The 19,648-nt window shown below is 37.5% G+C and overlaps 1 protein-coding gene, 1 long non-coding RNA gene and 1 pseudogene across 3 annotated transcripts; all 3 read right to left on the bottom strand.

Annotated features, from left to right (window-relative positions):
• Positions 1–4,990: 4,990 nt before the first annotated feature.
• On the bottom strand, positions 4,991–6,676 carry LOC147477589 (transcription factor MYB90-like). Its single transcript, XM_086582469.1, has 4 exons — positions 6,660–6,676; positions 6,430–6,548; positions 6,021–6,140; positions 4,991–5,911 (listed from the first exon to the last, which is right to left on the bottom strand). The coding sequence occupies exons 2-4, from the start codon at positions 6,513–6,515 to the stop codon at positions 5,473–5,475; spliced, it is 645 nt and encodes a 214-aa protein (XP_086438595.1). The 5' UTR covers positions 6,516–6,548; positions 6,660–6,676; the 3' UTR covers positions 4,991–5,472.
• Positions 6,677–9,947: 3,271 nt separating this feature from the next.
• Positions 9,948–10,873, bottom strand: LOC147477588 (protein CHLORORESPIRATORY REDUCTION 41, chloroplastic pseudogene; annotated as a pseudogene). The gene has a single exon (XR_015209013.1). The product of XR_015209013.1 is annotated as a protein CHLORORESPIRATORY REDUCTION 41, chloroplastic pseudogene (transcript).
• A 5,180-nt stretch (positions 10,874–16,053) lies between these two features.
• LOC147477587 (uncharacterized) lies at positions 16,054–18,455 on the bottom strand. The gene is made up of 4 exons (XR_015209469.1): positions 18,410–18,455; positions 18,007–18,326; positions 17,135–17,181; positions 16,054–16,939 (listed from the first exon to the last, which is right to left on the bottom strand). It is a non-coding gene; the product is annotated as an uncharacterized LOC147477587 (long non-coding RNA).
• Between the last annotated feature and the right edge of the window lie 1,193 nt (positions 18,456–19,648).

Genomic DNA, 19,648 nt, shown 5'->3' with positions numbered 1-19,648 from the left:
GACCCGGCGGATCACATTCACCATTTTCGACAACATATGCCTCTTTGACAGGAGACTCGTTACGACGGGTTGCGGTGCATGATGTTCCTGGCTAGTCTTAAAAGGGGACTGGTACTACCGGTTGCTATCGAAGAGAATAAATAATTTTCAGGAATTGAAACAGGCATTCATAGACCATTTCATACATCAGAAAAGGTGTGTGGTTGACATCGCGACTTTTTTAACATTAGGCAAAAATCCGCGGAATCAATTAGGGATTATTTGTGCCGATAGATTCAAGGCCGAGACGTTGAAGGTGGAGAACATGGTTGAAAGGACCGCGGTAATAGCGTTTGAAAGAGGGTTGCGACCAGGAACAGGGGTGCATAAGTCTGTGCTAAGAATAAGATTGTGACTTTGCACGACTTGTATCCCCGAGTGGAAAAATACATAAAGTATGATGACACAGTGCAGAAAGAATTCAGGAAGTCAGGGAAGGCAGTGTTATCTTTAGAAAAAGTGGGGATCACCGGAGGACAGAGACGTCAGATAGAGTGAGTAGCGGGTATCGTGGATACTCGTCGCGGCCTAAAAGAAGCAGGGAGGGAGTCCGGTGAGAGAACAGGGAAAGAAAGCCATACCGCGAGATGGAATAGACACCGCTAAATAGACCATTGAGTGAAATCTTGCCGTTAATAAAAAATCTTCAAGGCTATGAAGGATCGAGGAACAAATTGGTCGAGATACCAAACAAGCCATATTGTGCATATCACCAGGTACGAAATCATGAGACTAATGATTGCTATGCGTTAAAATGGTTGATTCAGAGGTTGATAGAAAAGGGAATGATGAGAGAGTTTATAGCGGAAGCCCAGAATGAGGAGCAAGGGCCAGCTCAGGGGAAGATATTGGGAACTATTAATGTGATTTTCAGTGGGGAAGTCCTGAGTCACAACGCCCATAGGGAGAAGATAAGGAGAATTGCGAGTATTCGGCAGGTCAATTGGGTGACAAGAGCACCGCAACCCAAGTCAGGGTCGGCGGGGAGAGGGGATTAGATTGTATTCACTAGCATGAATCTCAGAGTGGTTGATTCTCCCCACGAAGACGCGTTGGTCATTACAGTAGTGATGGGCAATTACATGGTCAAGAGGGTGTTGATTGATTGCAGAAATGATGTGGACTTATTATTTAGAGGGGACTTGAAAGAGATGAGGATCGATCCAAGGCAGCTACGAACTCCGCGAACCAACTTGTACGGATTTAATGGGAGTATGACGGAGCCCATGGGAGAACTCTTGCTACCTGTGACGGTGTTTACCCGATTCATGGTAGTAGATTCAAACTCGCAATATAACGTGATTCTGGGGAGACGGTGGGTCCACAAGATGAAGGCAGTACCATTTACATACTATCAGGTGATTCGATTCTCCACCACAATAGGGATGTATGAAGTCTGCGGTGATCAGATGGTGGCTAAGTATAGCCATTATAGTACAATGAAAGGTATGGTCTGCAAAACAAAAGGAGAGACATCACGTCCCAAGAAGAGGCAAGCATAACAATTGCAATGCACCGCCATAGAGGAAGAGGTGGAACCGTCGATGGAGCCGAAGACCCTCGACGAGATTGAAATAATGAACTTGGGGATAGGAGAGGAGGAGAAATTTACATCAATAGGATCCAATTTATAGGATGAGTGGAAGAGTAAGTTGGTACAGTTTTTGTCAAAAAATAAGAATGTCTTTGCATGGGTAATTGAGGATATCACCGAGTTAGATCCAGGCTTGTACATGAAGGAAGACGCCAAACTTGTGAGACAGAAGATGAGGAGCATTAGGTCGAAGTATGCTGAGGGAATTCGGAAGGAGGTTGAAAGGTTGAAAGGGGCAGGAATAATAAGTGGGGTGGAGTTCATAGACTGGTTGTCTGACGTTGTCGCGGTACCGAAGAAAAATTGCAAGGTCTGTATGTGTGTCGACTTTACAAACGTCAACCTAGAGTGTCCTAAGGAAAATTATCCTATGCCGCGAGTGGATGAGTTGGTGGATAGAACAGCAAGATTCAAAATATTTTCGTTCATGGATGCATCTATGGGATATAATCAGGTCGCGATGTACGGACCGGATCAGGAGAAGACATCCTTCATGGTGGAAGGGGGTACCTATTGTTATACAAGGATGCTGTTTGGTTTGAAGAACGCGGGTCATCTTCCAACGGTTGGGAGAAAAAATGTTTGAGAGCAAGATCCAAAAGGGAATAGAAATATACATAGATGACATAGTGGAAAAGAGCATGTCGGAGGAAGAGCATTTAGAAGGGTTGAGGGAGACTTTTAGCATACTGCGGGCACATAATTTGAAACTCAATCCCAAGAAGTGCACATTCGGAGTGACCACAGGAAAGTTTATGGGGTACATTGTTACTTATCGGGGAATAGAGGCTAACCCCGAATAGATAAGAGCCTTGGTGGAAATGCCCTATCCTCAAAACGTTAAATAAGTATAATGACTAGCGGGAAGGGTCGCGACATTAAACAGATTCATTTCGAAGTCGTCAGACAAGTGCAGGCCGTTGTATCAATTGTTAAGGCCGGAGTACCCCAGATTTCTTATGGACATCAGAATGTGAGGATGCATTTCAGGAATTTAAGAGTTAATTGGGCAAGGCTCCTTTGTTGTCACGGCCAGAACAGGGGGAGAAGATGTATCTGTATCTGGGGGTCACGGAATTCGCAGTTAGCTCAGTCCTCGTCCGGGTTGTCGACAGATAGAAAAACCGGTGTACTTCCAAAGCAAAACCTTGTTGGATGCCGAGACCCGATACAACAGAGTTGAGAAGTACCCATTGGCGTTGATATTCTCGGCCTTAAAGTTGAAACCCTACTTTGAAGCACATTTCCGTAGTGATGGTGACGAACATGCCCCTCAAGCAAGCGCTGAAGGCTGAAAAGTCCGGTAGAATGCTGAAATAGGCAGTGATGTTAAGTTCGTGTGAAATCCAATATCAAATCTAGATCGCGGAGAAGGCTCATGCTATGGCGAAGTTTTGGGCGAATTCCCGACGGAAGACCCCACTTGGGGGGAAGAGATGGTCATGGAGCTTGAACATGATTGGGAGCAATAAGGAAATATTATAAGGATCAAATTCCAAGTTTCAAGCCTAATCCCAATGGGCAAAACAAAATACATTAGTTTTGGGCTATAGGTTCAACAGTAACTTCTTCAGATGATGCCATAGACCCCAACAATGTAGCCTCAATGGGTGGTTCGGCGGGAGACGGTCAACGGTGGTGGCAAGTGTGATATGATGAGGATAGTGAGTGACTTTGGGGACGTGCTCTAAGAGTACGTCATTAGGAATTTCATAGGCAGCCCTAATCGCTTCTAAATTAGGTCTACGGTATCGGGGTGGTGGAGGCGAAAGGGCGGAGGGCCGCCCTGAGTTGGAGGGGGATGCGACAGGGTCCTCCTGAGGAGGGGACACCACCAGGTTGGACTTGAGGAGGATGTATCCTCGGACTGAGATTTAGACATTTGAGGAACAGAGAGGATGAAGAGGAGCAGATCCAAAGATATATATAGAAACTTTAAGAACAGTGAAAGAAAAAAGAAAAAAGGGGGAGATAGAGAGAACCAACCTTGATCAATGCACCGAACGAGCAAAATTGCGCGCGAGTAGTCGCCCTGAAGAAGGAGCAAAGAGAGACCGTAGCGGAGAACGGCGCTGGTGGAAGGGGAGTTACAATGGATTCAAGGGAAGAGGAGCGAAAATGGTAGACGAAAACGAGAAAGAAAGTTGGCTTGAAACGAATGAGAGAAAGAAGGGGAATCGAGCGGGACTTAAAGCCAGAGAGGGGCATAATGGTAAAAGACCTTGAATGGAAATCGAGGAGTCGCTAGGGGGACCATGGGAAACACGACACGTGGAGGCGCAAGAAATGAGGAGTCACTGACTAGAGCACGTGTGAGGACCACGTGGGATAGCATATATACTAGGGTGACGTAAGTGGAAGAAGGGATGGGATGGGACCTAGGGCAAGGAGAAAAAGGGTCTTCTACGGACCTAGAGCACGCAGACTCGAGAGGGGGCATTTGTAGTGTCACAATCTACAGAAGCCTCGGATAGACGGCGGATGGGCGTGAGTGCAAAATAAGAAAGGGAACAATGGAGTATGGGATCATGACCGCAAATACCTAAGCAATAGCCACGTGGAAGACAAAAGACCGTGAGATGGGAAGATAGGTGGACAGTGAAGGGAGAAAAAGGGGGGGGGTATAAGAAGAAAGAGGAGGCAGAGAGAGAAGGGGGAAGAGAAAAAAAAGAGACCTAAAGAGGGTGAGAAAGGAGGAGGAGAGAGAAAAAGAGTGAGAAGAAAAAAAGGGATACAACACTAACAAAACAAAAGTAGTACGTACGGGACTCATCATTGTTATTGGACGTCTGGATCACATCTTTGGTTGATCCCAGCAGCACAAGTAGCATGTACTATCGTCGTTTATTGTGACATTAAGCACGAGGGGTCCAGGCCAGGGACGGACCTAGGATTTTCACCCAGAGTATTCAAGGTCAATCAATATTGCTTTATACATTTATTAAGAAAATTTAAGTTGTATTTTAAAAAAATGATAATTTTTTGAAAAAAAAAAAAGAAAAAAGAGAGAGAATAGTTAATAGGCCAAATTTACTTTGGAAGTTTTTCTAAAAAAAAAAAAAAAAAAAAAAAAAAAATACTAGAATGCAAAACTGAATTTCATACTTTTTTTTTTTTTTTTGCAATAATCAACTTAATTACTTTTTTCTCTGTTTTTGTCTTTGGATAACCAAACTATATTCTTGGAAACATATATATATATATATATATATATATATATATATATATATATATATATATATATATATAAATAAATAATCAAAAATGTTTTAGTTGCATACTAAGTTCTAATAATTTCATACAAATAAATAATTATGTACTGGTTGCATGGTAGGGTGGACAATATAATTGAATATGTAGAGAAACACGATTTATAAAATAAGTGATTAAATAATCAAGCAAACAAAGCTAGCTTAAATAGCAAACGTTGAATTAACATATACCAAGGTTGAATACAAGAATCATCCGGCAAACAGAAGCTAAATAACAAAGGTTTGAATACTCGTCACAGGTTTAATTTTTTTCCCCCCAAATTGAGGGTATTCAACTGAATACCTTCAGTATACCGTGGGTCCGTCCCTGGTCCAGGCCAAAAAGTTCATGTTCATGCATTTGTCTAGCAGATGCGGCACTTGCATAGTTACATTCAGAAATTGAAGTTGTCTTTTGAAGAAGAGAGTGAATCAGTGAACTTTAGCTATAATTGGAAGTAGCTTCGAATTATTAATCATCAATGAAGTAGTCATAAACTAGCTAAATTGGTTATAAAGTAGACTAGTACCGTTATGATAATCTGCATTCTGCAGTACGTCTAACAGTCTTGGCACGCACGCACCATATTACTTGTCTATGCTCCAAAAGTCATTGCTGAGAAATTCATCCCATTGAACTGTGCTCTCTCCATCCAATTTGTGACTATCCTCCATCATAGAGTTTGTTGGTAGTCCATCTTCAACATCTCCATCCCATAAACTTTGATATACTTCTTCTAGACTATTCAACCACATGGACTTCTCTTCACTAGGCATCAAATAATCACTTTTTTCTATTTGTTGTTGTTGTTGCTGCTGCTGCTGATTGTTATTGGACATGGATAGACCACGCGATTTATTTGATTTGGCATCGAAAGTCCTAGGTTGTGGCCTTATAACTTCAGTTCTTTTCAGTTTGGGTCTTAACTTGGGATGAACTTCTAATTTTCTGCTCAAGTGCGAGTTCCAATAGTTCTTTATATCATTAGCAGTCCGGCCTGGAAGTCTACCAGCAATCAGTGACCATCTGAAAAGTACGTAGAGATAAAGATAATAATTAGCATTTTTGTTGAATAACATAATATAGATTTTGGATACTAAAAGTAACAGCGAAAACAGGAAGAATTGTGACTTGCCTATTTCCCAAGAGCTTATGCAACTTGATAATGAGATCATTTTCATCTTCCTTGAATCCTCCCCGCTTAATGTTAGGACGGAGATAATTCAACCATCTAAGCCTACAGCTCTTTCGGCATCTATTGAGCCCTAAAGAAAAGTTTCATGATCAGATGAGTTATATACTTATATAACATGAAAAATCACTTTATAATTTCCATTAAAAGATTTAGTGACAAACCAGCTAGATTGACTACTACAAAGAGTAGGTTACAGTTATAAACAAAAGAAACCCGATTGCAGAATTCAACTAGATTCTTTTTGCAACCGGAAGTAGATAATCTGGTCGTCTCAAGCTTACAAACAAGTAGCTTACTGTACATTTACACTATATACAGCATGTTTCCAATGAAGAATATAGTAACTTGCCTGCCCTTAGGGGTACTTGATGCCAGTGTCCTTCTCCATACCTCTCGACGCATTTTCTCAGCAGCAAATCTTCTTCTTGACTCCATGCACCTTTCCGCCGAACACCCAAATTCATCTTTCTATCACAATAAAGATTCATTAATGAGTTATACATAATCATTACTACTTTTATAGATTGTTTCAATCATAGGACTAGTAGTAACTAGTGAACTTCTGAGCGAGTCACGTACAAGGGAATGACGTGCACACTTATTCACCACAGGACTGAAACTTTGCTATCAAAATTTCACTCTTTGCAGAAACAGTACAGTGAATTGGATCCTATTATTGAGTGAAATTTCCACGAGATCGACTCTGTACGTACCCGCCCTAAGCATGGGCGTAAATTAGTCTATGTACAAGCATGATCTCAGTGCCATGGATAACATCATTCTAAAATAATAGCTCGTTTGGCATTTCTAACTGTTCCTAATCTACCTTGCCCATGTTGAGAAACATTAAATCGTTCTTGGCCATCTGTTTCACATCTTGGGCGAGTGCACAGTGCATTTTGAGGACACATTAGTATATTACTGTCACTACTAGTACGAAGTTGTGAACCATATTTTACTAATACACGCAAGGGCGGATCTACCGGTTGGCTAACCAGGGCTACAGCCCCCCTAACTTCCAAAAAAAAAAATGAAGTATGAATAGCGAAAAAAAAAATGAATCCCACTGACTCGTTGAAGGTTTAGGCCAGACTGACTCGTTCACAAGTCCCAATTCCGGGCCCAGTGGACCACTTTTCTCTCAAGTCAGAGACTCACAATCCCACGTTTCTCAGTTCTCACAATCACAAAACGTTAAAAAGTAAAAATTGAAAACTAAAAAAAAAACAAAAAACGAAAAACAATTTTTGCTGTTCACAAAAGAAAAATTGACTTCTTTTTAAACTTCTTTAAGTTCTTCAGCAGTTCCAGTTCCTCGGCAGTACCAGTTCCTGACTTCCGGCCCAATCTATTTATCATTTTATTCCCTATTCATTACTTAAAGTAAATTGTTTTACATTATGTCTATGTTATATTTGTTCATTTCTTTATTATGTTTGTCTAGGTCTATAATGAAAACACTCTTTTGTCTATTTTGAATAAAATCATTCAAATTTATGTTTAAATAATTTTACGTAGATATTGATTATTGGTTTCTAAAAAAATATTTAAAAGTGAACTCCATGCAGACCCCTTATCTAAAATCCTGGATTGGCACCTGATTATACGCATGCCTTAACTTAATCACTTCATAAGTAAAAGTAGGACAATGCAATGAAATGAAGAAACGCAAGTTTCTTATTCAAATGTTCATTTCATATAACATATACATCCCGAAACTGGGCCAGGCCGCCAGGCAACAAATTTACTCTGGTGAGAGATTAATAATCTATATTTGGCTTAGTATTGAACACGATAGCTGGAAGAACTGTTCACGTCCTTGCTGGCAATTAAGACAAATGATCAATCAATAACTCGTTGTATTGTTGATGAAAATATATATTGTCGATGAAAATATATATGGCATGAATTTCATTTGAGAAAGAGGAGTTAACGACGTTGCTACTTAGTGATCTCTTGGTCACACTTCACACATAACTTCTATTAAGGTTAAACGTGTTTAACTCGTTTAAGTGAACGTTTGTCTTTACATGAGGTCTTAGATTGTGGCACCTATTTAGCTATTGAACACTCATTACTCAAAGAACTCTAAAGAATTGCTATAAAGCTGACTGGCGTTTAAACATTGTGTAAATTGACATTCAAGAATTTGTACTGCGCGCAAGTAGATAGTAACTGAAAAATGGAATGGAATTGAATGTAGTAACACAATGACTTTTATTTAGGAAGAACAAAATTTGGATGTGTTCTCTATATTCATGAATACAGTGCAGACAACGTTGCTTGTTAAGAAGTACGAACCTCTTGCTTACCACTGAAGTCTCGGGACATCCAATATGTAAATAAGTTTGTACGGTTTGTCTGACTAATGGGACTATGGAGTACCTCATCTACGGTCCATTCCATAAAGGTCGACCAATAATAAGGGGGTCCGATCCTGGCGCCCCGCTGTCTTGGAACCTAACACGTTTGAATGCTGAATGTCGTGTATTTTATTTCTCCTCCTTACATTATTGTTAATAATATTTTTTTTGGCAAAATTATCTAAAATTGCAATATATTTTATTGTTTTTTACAATTGATACAACGTGTTTGATTTCCGTCAAATCAAATGCAAAATAAATAACAATCAATTGGGTGATGTACTGATGTCTGCTTTTTGTCCAACTAAACATGTGTGAGTACAAAGTCATTATTGCCATCGATCAAATAATCAGGTGATGTTAAAGGTAACGTCAACTTTACACTTGATTTTCGGAAATCAGACACGTTGAATCAGATCTATAAAATAATTGAAAGTTCGTTTATTTTTAGAATAAATTCAAAGTAAATTGCATTAATTGTAAAAAAAAAAAACAGCCAAATATTTTAGGTAATTTTTTTTTTTTTTTTTTTCAAGTACGAAAAAAAAAGGTAACATAGTAGTGAGGTTCTCATTAGGGCAGAAAATCCGGTCGGATAGACCCGAATCTGATCTGATCCGATTACCGAATACATCAGGTTCGGGTCGATTTGCATATCTGTTTATGTGTTCGGTTCGGGTTTGGATTCAGATATAATTTTTGGATTTTTTTTTTAATTTTTAGTATTATCCGATCGGGTTTGGGTCGGATTCGGATATTAAATTTCAGATATAATCGGGTTCGGGTCGGATTCGGATATTAAATTTCAGATATAATCGGATTCGGATTCGGATATACCATATCCAACCCGAACCCGACCCGATCCCTGCCCTAGTTCTCATCTACTACTGAACCTAAGTTACACCAGAAAGCACTAAATGAGCACAAGGGGTTGAATCAGCACATAGAAATGTTTGCTCCCAATCAAGAATCAAGTCTCTAGCTGAACTGCAGTCTTCTCCCCTGGTGAAGTAGATAGCCAACACCACAAGAACTCTTTGACTTCGATTCCTGCCTTCTCAACCGACACCTCTTAGTTTCTGTTTAAAGATCTCGTTGTTCCTCATCCTCCATAGGGGCCATTGAGGTTGAAGCTTAGATTTTCGTTTTCATGTAATCTGCTTTTGTTAAGGTGAGCACTTTGTAGCTTATTTAACCTCACATTTTTTAAACCCAGTTGAAACAGTAAGGAGCATGGGGTGTTTTCAACAGTGATGAATACCATTAACCTACCATAGTTTGTACTTGTTGGAACGTGGAAGTATTTGGCTTGCAACTCCTTTGCTCTAAAGTGTGAATGAGGCCAGAATAATTTTTTATTTGATTGATGATCATATGAGGTTGAGCCAAATTTGTTGTTGACAAACGTTGGCATTATACTGATGGTATAGTATCTGTATCAATACATCATATCAACTTACGAAACAAAATTACAAGTTAACGCGCTTGTGTAACAACAGTAACATTTATAATAAACACATCAAAATACTTTATGTAATCCCAAATATTATTGTTCTGTATTACAAAATTTAAGCACATCAAAATGAATTAGCAACAAGTATAGCCTGTCTGCACCTAGCTTTGGCTTGTTCAAGCCTTTCACTCAAAGTTTTTTCTTTAACAGCAGCTTTAACCATAGCTAAATCCATTTCCATTAATCTCAATACTCTAAACAGCTCAGTTATCAATCTCTCATCAACTTCTCCACTTTCTCTTAACACTTCTGCTTCTTCTCTCGCTCTTTCCGCGACAATTTCTCCCGTTGTAGCTAATAACTCTGTAGAACCATACTGTCGTCCCATTAAACCATCTAACTTCTCCAAAAAGTCCATAATAATGTACCCTTTTGGCTTCTCTAACACTATCTCTTTCGTTCTTTTCCAACCGATTTCAAAGTTTGGTGGTTCGGGTTTTACTAATCCCATTTCAGACTTTCTGTCTCGTATTATTTCGGATTTTCTACGTCTTTCTATTATGGCATAGGGGTCTGCAGGCTGGGAATCTGTTTCGGGTTTTAAGTTATTGTTTGGAGTATCTGTGTTTTGAGCTGTTGGAATGTTTGATGTGCATTTGATGATGAAGTGGTTTGGACTAGTGAGATGGTTTTTGCAGGGGTTTAGTGGTTTTGGATAAGAAATGAAGTGAAGTGAGGCATAAGCCATTTCTTGCAAATTTGCCAGGGCAGAAGATAAGATTTTCTTGAAACTTGATAGCCGAGGAGAATCTCATTTCTTTCTTACAATTTTTGGGCTTTTCTTATTTGGGCTACAATTGGCCCAGTACCATAGTGAAGCCCATAAATAGGCTTTTTGCCTCTTTCTCATTTTTTGTCTTTTAAAAAATCACCAAAGTGGAGGGTGGCCCCAACCAATTATTAAAAGAATGGTACTTTTTCAGTTTTTTGGACTACACATTAACTTGTGGCCTGGTTGTATGTATGTCTTTTAAAAGTGTCTTCAACCAAATCAAAGCGCAAGAAAAACAAATTTTGAAAGGTGAAATGTAGTTCAAAATGTCTACTATCAAAGGGACAGTGTCAAAGGGTGTGAACTTCTCAACCTAGGTTCAATATGCGTCAAGTAATTGCAGTTGTTGTCTATGTTGCACGCGCCCTAAAGTAGACCACACAATTTCGCATAGCAGTTTAACATCGATAGTTCTACCTAACCATCTTGGTGTAGTCAAGTCAAGGCATAGCATTCATTGTAAAATACTGGATGCTTAGCTGCAGCGTGATACCAAGAATCCGTGTCTGACTCCATCTCTTACCAGTGTGCGACAAATCATAATTTAGCATAAATGAATCATTAAGGTTTTACGTTAGCAGGTTGGACTCGACTTTGTAGGTCTATCAAGTATGTGAACCGTGCATATAAATGAATCATTAAGGTTTTACGTTAGCAGGTTGGACTCGACTTAGTATGCGAACCGTGCATAAATGAATCATTAAGGTTTTACGTTAGCAGGTTGGACTGGACTTTGTAGGTATATTAAGTATGCGAATCGTAATGCGCATCAGTTTTTTTCAAAATTTTAAACCTGTTGCTATAATATTTTTAAAAAACAATATAAAAATATTATGAGGAGTTGATTATAATTTCAGTGACGTGAATGAGGTTTTTTTAATTATTTTAAATAATATGAAAACTAATTCTAATTTTAGTAAAGTGAAACAGTTTTTTGTAAATTACTTAAAATGAAATGAGTTAATTAGAATAATTGAGGGAGGTGTTTCTAAATTGTAAAACATGAGAGATTATAAATAGCCTATTTGATTGGGAAGTGTGGTTCCTGATAACCCTGCTATCATATTGTAGGTCTAATGTATCGATACATCTACATGCCAAATAACTCTTCGTTATTTGGTCACAAACCAAAGTATGCCAATTTCTACATGCGTTGTCTTTGAAGTTTTGCCTTGACAACAACAATGTTTACTCAAAGCATCTTTAATGGTGAGACCTTTGGAATACCAAACACTAAATTTTTGAAAATTTGATAAAAACCATTTTTAGTAGTGAGACCAAATAAAAAAAACATAAAAATAAAACCAAATGTTGTATCAAATGTACGATGTGGTGTTCAATAAGCGCGCAGTTTTCAGAAAGCAACATGGTCTTCGAAACAACATAAGTGGGCTAAACTGTGGGCTTTTTAGCGCGGTGTTTCGAAAGTAGCGTAATTTGGTCTCGAATTTTTAATGTCTCGGTGTTTGTTTGGTCAAAAAAAATTTAGTGTTTTTGAGGTCTAATCATTAAAGATGCTATCATTATATTGATCACTCATTTAAAATTCTTGTAACGTGAAAACCCCACTCTTGATAAAATCTTTTGACTTCTTTTTGTTGTTTAATAATAGAAATTTGATTGAAGATTTGTGAGTATGCCCAATGAGGCGAAAATCATATTTAAGCTAATTGAATAGCAATGCAATCACAATCATACCAAAAGAGATATGATAAACATTATTTTAAATGCAAAATTATACGTGTCGAGACATTCCCATTACATATAATACAACGATGTTTTGAGGTTAGTTTGATGTATTTGCATCCAGTTTTCGATATCCCGTTAATTATTCTTTCATGTTGAATCAGTGCATTTGCATCCAGTTTCCAATTTCATGTTAATAAATATTCTTTGAGGTTAGTTCAATGTAGTTGCATTTAATTAGTTTTCGATTTCGTTAATTATTATTTGATGTTAGCTCAATGCATTTTGCATCCAGTTTCCGATTTCTCGTTAAATATTCTTTGAGGTTAGTTCAATGTATTTGCATCCAGTTTCTGAATTTCCGTTAATTATTATTCGAGATTAGTTCGATGCAGTATCACCCAGTTTTCGATTTTTCATAATTATTCTTCTTTGAGTTTAGTTCAATGCATTTGCATCCAATTATCCGATTTTTGCTTAATTATTCTTTGAGGTTAGTTCAATGCATTTCGCGATCCGGTTTATGATTTCCCGTCGGTCAGTTGCATCAAGTTTTTGATTTCCCGTTAATTATTCTAGCAACACTACCTAACAATTTAGTCCTGACTCATCCCGACTATGATTGTACTTAATATTGACATATAATGGGTAGACTAATGTAAGGTGAATAGCTTACATAACTTAAACCTATAGTAGTTCATAGCATTTAAGGATGTGCTGGGAACACACACTACTTTAGACTTTGGACATAACAATTGGTAGATATATGCACAATACTATGTCCTTAGCATGCACTCTGGCACCATATATTCTTTTTATTTTTTTATTTTTTTATTTTTTTTTGGTGAAGATAAATTTTTATTAACATAATTCAAAACTATATAAACGAACATGAGAGAGAGAGAGAGAAAGTTGGAATAATATTATATTAGATTGAGCATAATGAAATTAGATAACTTCATTTTATATTATTAGTTCACACATCATACCATGCATGCAACAATTGATAGAGCACTAAGGCACAACACATGAGTTATTAGCATCTTCTGCTCAAGTGACTTGAGGTGATGTGTAGAATGTGTTTAGATAGGTTTTTGTACTTAACACCTTGTAGAATGTATAGTGACTACGTAAATCTACCACTTAATTACTAAGTAGATGCTTCAAAATGAAACATAGTAGATATTCACTCCCAGGTTCAATTCATTCACGTTTCAATAAGAGGGTTCATATGTTAACTTGGACTCACTAAGTTTTAACTCATAGATAATTTGGCTCTTGACCGGAGTTAAATCCAGTGAGTGAGGGGGAAGAAAGGGTTTTGGTAGGGAGAAGAGTAATGGGAACTTGTGGTTTTTTCTATTACGAATATATATAATAGCATTTTTGAGTGTTGTGAAAAATCGGTTTTTTTGGTTAAATTTTCGGGTCTATGTAAACTTCCATATTTCACTCCTGTTTTTCTGTAATCCCCCTGGTGACATGGATAAAGCCATCAGAATACGGATTCCTATTCGATGATTGCATAAATGCATAGATAAGCTTATGCTAGGGCGTCCAATTTGGTATCTAATTGGTTTGCCCATTGCTTGAAGCCTCTTTCTGATGGTTACCTTATATACCATTATCCCTACCCACTCCACTAAGAGCAGTTCCAAGAAGATACTTTTCCTCAGTAAAAACAATATAATAAAACTAAATGTAATTTTGTGAATTGTGCATTGTTCTAGAAGGCATATGTTTAGCTCCCATGTTGAGAGCACTTAGCTCCGGAAGCAAGTGAGGTGAGGATCCCAATCTCTTCCCCAGGTTGACGCTCATTCTTTCTCAGTTCATATGCTTAATAAAGTATTCGTTGAATATACTTGAAATACAATGGGCAAAAATGAATGATGAAAAACTTTAACATCTTGTAAAACTGTTTCAAAGAGGAAAAAAACTTTAATAGAGTATATGTAACAAACATGAATTCAACCTTCTTAACTTTTGTTCTTAAGATAAAGGTGTAATGATAGCATAAATTAAAGACATTGTGATGAGCCTATGAGAACCCTGTACAGGTTTCAAAATTACAAAGGATTGCATAAGAAATCTAAAATAGGTGGTGGAGTGTGGGCTCTGTACCCTGTGTACAAATGCAGGCCTATGAGACCATGATTCACTCCCTTAGGTAAAGTAGTCCCTTTAATTTCTTTCTTAGCACACAGTTCAGCGCAAAAGTTGGCTTGGCTTTGAGCTTGATTCTATTCCATTGTGCCCTTACTTTCCAGTGAACTGCTACATCAATCTTTTTCATAGAACAAAACTCATATTTGGCGGTGTTAAGATCATGGCGCTCTGTAATCATATTCCTTGCAAGCATCAACTTTTCATGATCTCTAAAAAGTGTCATAGGATGCTGCCTTGGATAGATCTAAAGGCATATTGCGACACACTGTATTCACATTTCAGAGAAGCTCTTCATCAATTATTTCATATCCAACATGCACTCTGGAAACACAATTGCAGAAGTATATGTTCCTCTTACAACCTGCAAAAAAACAATAACATTGGGAATTGGGTACACCCATCCTCAAATCTCAAATTTGGAACTCAAGTCCTGGTAACCTCAGTTAGTATTTCAAATGTTTCTTTTGTGTGTGGGTGTAAAATAAAAGAGCATATGAAGCACTCAGATTAACTGAAAAACACTTATATAAAATCATATTAACCACTAATATTATTTACCATTACAATTCAACTTTCTTAAAAAAAATATATTTTGCAGCCAGTATTACAATTCTATCTAGAAGTTGTAAGGTCATGAAATAAAAGCATATTGAATTCAAAAAAAGAAAGATATGGATAAGAGAAAAGACAACTCACTCTCAAGTCTCAATATAACTCGGTTGCCATTTTTATCCTGCTTGCGTTGTTCGTACTAATCAAACCCCACTTATGTGAATGAATGGAAAGTATATTTCATTTACAAATTACAGTTGCTATCATTCACAGAAGAAGATTACCTTAGAATTGCTTAAGTAAACTAATGAAGAGTGTGTTTACATATTGGTGTAAATCTCTCTGCTGAAGGGATGAAGCCATCAAAGATGTTGTCTATTGTGTTTACATATTGGCGTGAATCTCTCTGCTGAAGAGATGAAGCCGTCGACGATGTTGTCTATTGTGGGAGTGCTTGCGAGATGGTGCTTCGTCCAGTACCATGATATGTACCTCTACCATGATATGTATGAGTCTCTATATTAACATCATTCTGGATCAAAGATGGTGATCCATTTTGTGCAATTTTGAGATGTCTTTGCTTCCCAGTTCTCCATCATCCACCACTTTTCTTTTATGTCGTGCATGCGTATATTAATTACATTATACAAACTAAATAAGAAAATATATAGAAGAAAGTCAAGAAACTACACAATGCGCTTGTTTTGGTAACCTGTAATGATATACAATTCCTTATGAAATGAGGTAGCTAAAGTAGAAGTAATGACAACGAATTCTAGATACCTAATAGAGTGAACGCTTAGGATGGCATAAGTATCTACACATTTCACCTTATTATTTGGTTCAGTTTTCTCTGACCCTAGCAAGTCAAACTTTAGACAACTAACATCATCAGATTGAGCTGATTCCTACTGAAGAATAACTCCTTAGTAAAGGTACCTTACAATTTTAATTTTAAGGTTGGAATTCCATTGACGGTAGGGCTTCAAGGAGAGATAGCTCCATGTATGTACTGGTACCTCGCTTAGATGATGAAGAGTATAGAAAGGAAGTGGAGCAAATTGAATTCCAATATCAGCAAGCATTAAACAAAATATCAGTAAAGAGGAATCCAGCTAGCTATCATGGAAGCAAATAAGAAGAGATTTCCACGGATAAAATAGAAGGTCTAGCAGATTATTTATATGACCAAAGTGATGATGAAGAGCATAGAAATGAAGTGGAGCAAATTGAATTGCAACAACAGCAAGTCAGCAAGCACTGAAGGAAATATCAGTAAAGAGGCATCAAGTTCTCATGGAAGCAAAGCAAATATTGTCACGGAAAAGATAGTGCGAGTTTAGCCATGGATCAAACTCTTTGCACTCACATGTAACTCTAATTGTATAGAGACTATAGAAAATTTGAAAAAAAAAATCGTACCTTTATATTTTGATGATTAGATTGCTCTGTTGATAGAAAAAAGGAAGCACTTGCGATCATTTTAGTTAGGTAATCAGAGAAAAGCACCACCGTGGAGATGAGAGGGAGAGAGTGAAGAAAGATGGGTTTTTAGTATGTGGGGTTTCTCTGTTTCATTCCGTCTGCAGAGAGGACTCTTAGTCTTGCGTTCTTCAACTGTATCCCTAAGTTTCGGAGTTTTGGAGTTTTTGTTGGAGACATATATCACAGACGCAGACTCGCAGTTTTTCTCTCCTGATTTTCCGTAATCCCCCTGTCGACGTGGACACCCTCAGAGCGCTCTAAAGGGGACTGCTATTATAGCCAAACCTATTGATTAAGAGCATATATATTATAGTCAAACCTGGGGAATATCATTTAAAAGGGAACTGGATTAAGAGCTTATTACATTTTTCGCAACCTATTGTAATAGAACGTGTGCAAGATATGGTGTCAACAGAAAAATATACACAATGTTATACAATTTTAGAGCATATCGTATACTTGATTAAGTGTTAAAAACCAACTTAAATACAGCAAGAAAACCAAGTGTTATTACCTTTTCTTTCTCTAGATTAACGCACTTTGTCGAAAGAATGCTTGTTCCTGAGCAAATTGCATACAAAAACACAAACACCAATCAGCAAGGGTAGACTTCCAACAACTAATAATTGGAAAAACTTTTTTAGGGTACTGATGATCAACAAATAATTATCAACATGGGCACTGATGGAAAAGTTATGTATCCTATCAGTTGGATATAGACTCAAATTCACATTGTTTGTTTTTATTGTTTGTTCTTGGGTGTGAACAAAATGAACATTGTTTTAAACCAAACAAATAATACCATTTCAATCTACTACTCAATGTTCGCTTTGGTGGAGATAGTAGCACATAGAAGTAATTACAATATACACAAAACACAATGTCAGCTGCATTTCAAACTTGTGCACTTAAATAATCACATAGAAGATCAATCTTAATTTAGCATATTATATGTATATGATTAAAATATCGGGGGGGGAGGAATTGAAAATAAAAAATCGTACCTTCATACTTTGATGAGTGTCAAAAAGCAAATTGTGATAGAAATAATTCCTACTGAGCAGCCTGTAACATGTGATTCATCCCAGTGAAATGATTTCTATTATGATAACTATTATTTGTCTCAGTACTTCAACATTGCAAATGGTGCAATATGGTGTACAAACAAACATTCATTGCCACCTATATCATGATATTTACTTCCATAACTACTATGCATGCCAATATTATTACAATATATCATTATATTGAGATAAATAAACTTGCAAGAAAAAACACAACATATGAAACTTAAATTCGATAAGGTAAGACATTGTATTTAGGATTTTTTCAGACCAACCTGTTTACTCTCCAATGATTATAAATCAATGTACTATATATATTTACTCTGTAGTCCTGATGTAATCCAGTGCTTTTATGCCGTCTTCAATGCTGATTAGAGTGGCCGGTAATGGGAAAGAGGAGGCATAGTCATCCATGATATCAGCCATTACAACTCCTATTCCATTTGCTAATAAGACCCCTGAACCATCCCAGAATCCATCGCAGAGAACAATCTTTCCCTCCGCTTTGAGAGAATTCAGATTACCAGGCAAACAGAAACGTGCAAAATCAGGTTTTGCACCAGCGGACACATTAGCTACATCTCCTCCCCATATTAAGGGGTATGATGTTCCATTGAGCACAAAATTGTTGATGGCAGTTCCCTTCATGTTTGCAAAAGCACAGCGTTATAGAAGGGGAATCAAATGGTAATGAATGAATAGCAAAGGATGTTGTGGGGACTTACAGTAAAGATTTGTCCATCGCCAAGCACAACTTGGGACACAAATTTCTGTCGATGGTCTTTGGCAAACCACCGTTAAAGACCAAGGTGAGAAGTTGGAGACGCCCTCGAAATGGTCGTTTCTGCTGAATTTGAGGTCAATATTCCTTTCCTCATTGCATGGAAAGAGCCAATTGCTATTCGGTCCTTGAAGTATTCTCGTGGCTCCTCGGACCAAGAGAAACGATATGATGTTGACTCTATCTGCTATTGCATCGCCGAAAAGCGAGTCCATAATAGCTAGCACCTTTTACAACATTTCCTCAATTTGTTGAAGCAATTATGGGATCTGGTCCCTCATAATCTCTTGGAGATTTGAAGTCGAGCTACCATATTCACCCCTCGCTATTGTAGAATCGAGCTCAATGGCCTTCTTTGTCAAAATGAAACTTTATCGGTTTCTAATGAAATTTGATTTGGAGTAATCATACAAACATTGAATAATATTGCTCTGAAACAGATTTTTACTTATTGCGGTAAAGTTATCAAAGACTCTAGCAAGTTCCCTTCCATTTTGCGGGGAGGAGGACCAAATCCTTTATCATCAAAACTCTTTGCCTCTCATTTGCACACAGATAACTGCATTTGCCTCTCTTGGGTTATGAGTTTCCTTTTTTTCCCCTCTCAACTGGAAAAAGTAGATCTCCGCCGCCAATGTAGACTGAATGTGAGAGGAACTGAGGGTGACTGAGCAACCACTAAAAACTCAACTCAGGAGGGGAAAAAAATTGAAACTTCAGTGTTTTCTTTTTTATATTCTAAAGAACTCAAAAACTTGTAGCACGATTTCGTACCTTGCTCAAAAATTGGTAGGCTTGGTCCATTGATTCTATATCACCTCTCTTTGAACCTTCTATGCTTAGGAGAGTCTATGCTGGCTACGTGAAGAAAAAAAAAAAAAAAAAAAAAAAAAAAAAAAAAAAAAAAAAACCATCACTATCATCGAATGGGGGTGGGTAATTGGAGTTGGCGGTTAGTATTTTGAGGTTTTGTGGATTTTGATAATATGAAGAGACATATTTTTTAGAATTGGCAGAGATATCACGTACGAACATAAGTGTTCGGAGACGAAAGAGAAGAGAGGGTGTAAACCCAAAATATAGTTTCGGTGGGGTTAAATTTTGTGGGACTCTTTAGTCATTGACAACCCAATCACTCCCATAAAATTTAAGCATCAACATATAATTAAAAACCACCAAAGAA

This window comes from Coptis chinensis, chromosome 9, assembly GCF_015680905.1.
Source record: "Coptis chinensis isolate HL-2020 chromosome 9, ASM1568090v1, whole genome shotgun sequence".
In the NCBI taxonomy this organism is placed as follows: Eukaryota; Viridiplantae; Streptophyta; class Magnoliopsida; order Ranunculales; family Ranunculaceae; genus Coptis; species Coptis chinensis.
Note: the sequence above shows the minus strand (reverse complement) of the source record. Positions and strands in the feature narration are given on the sequence as shown.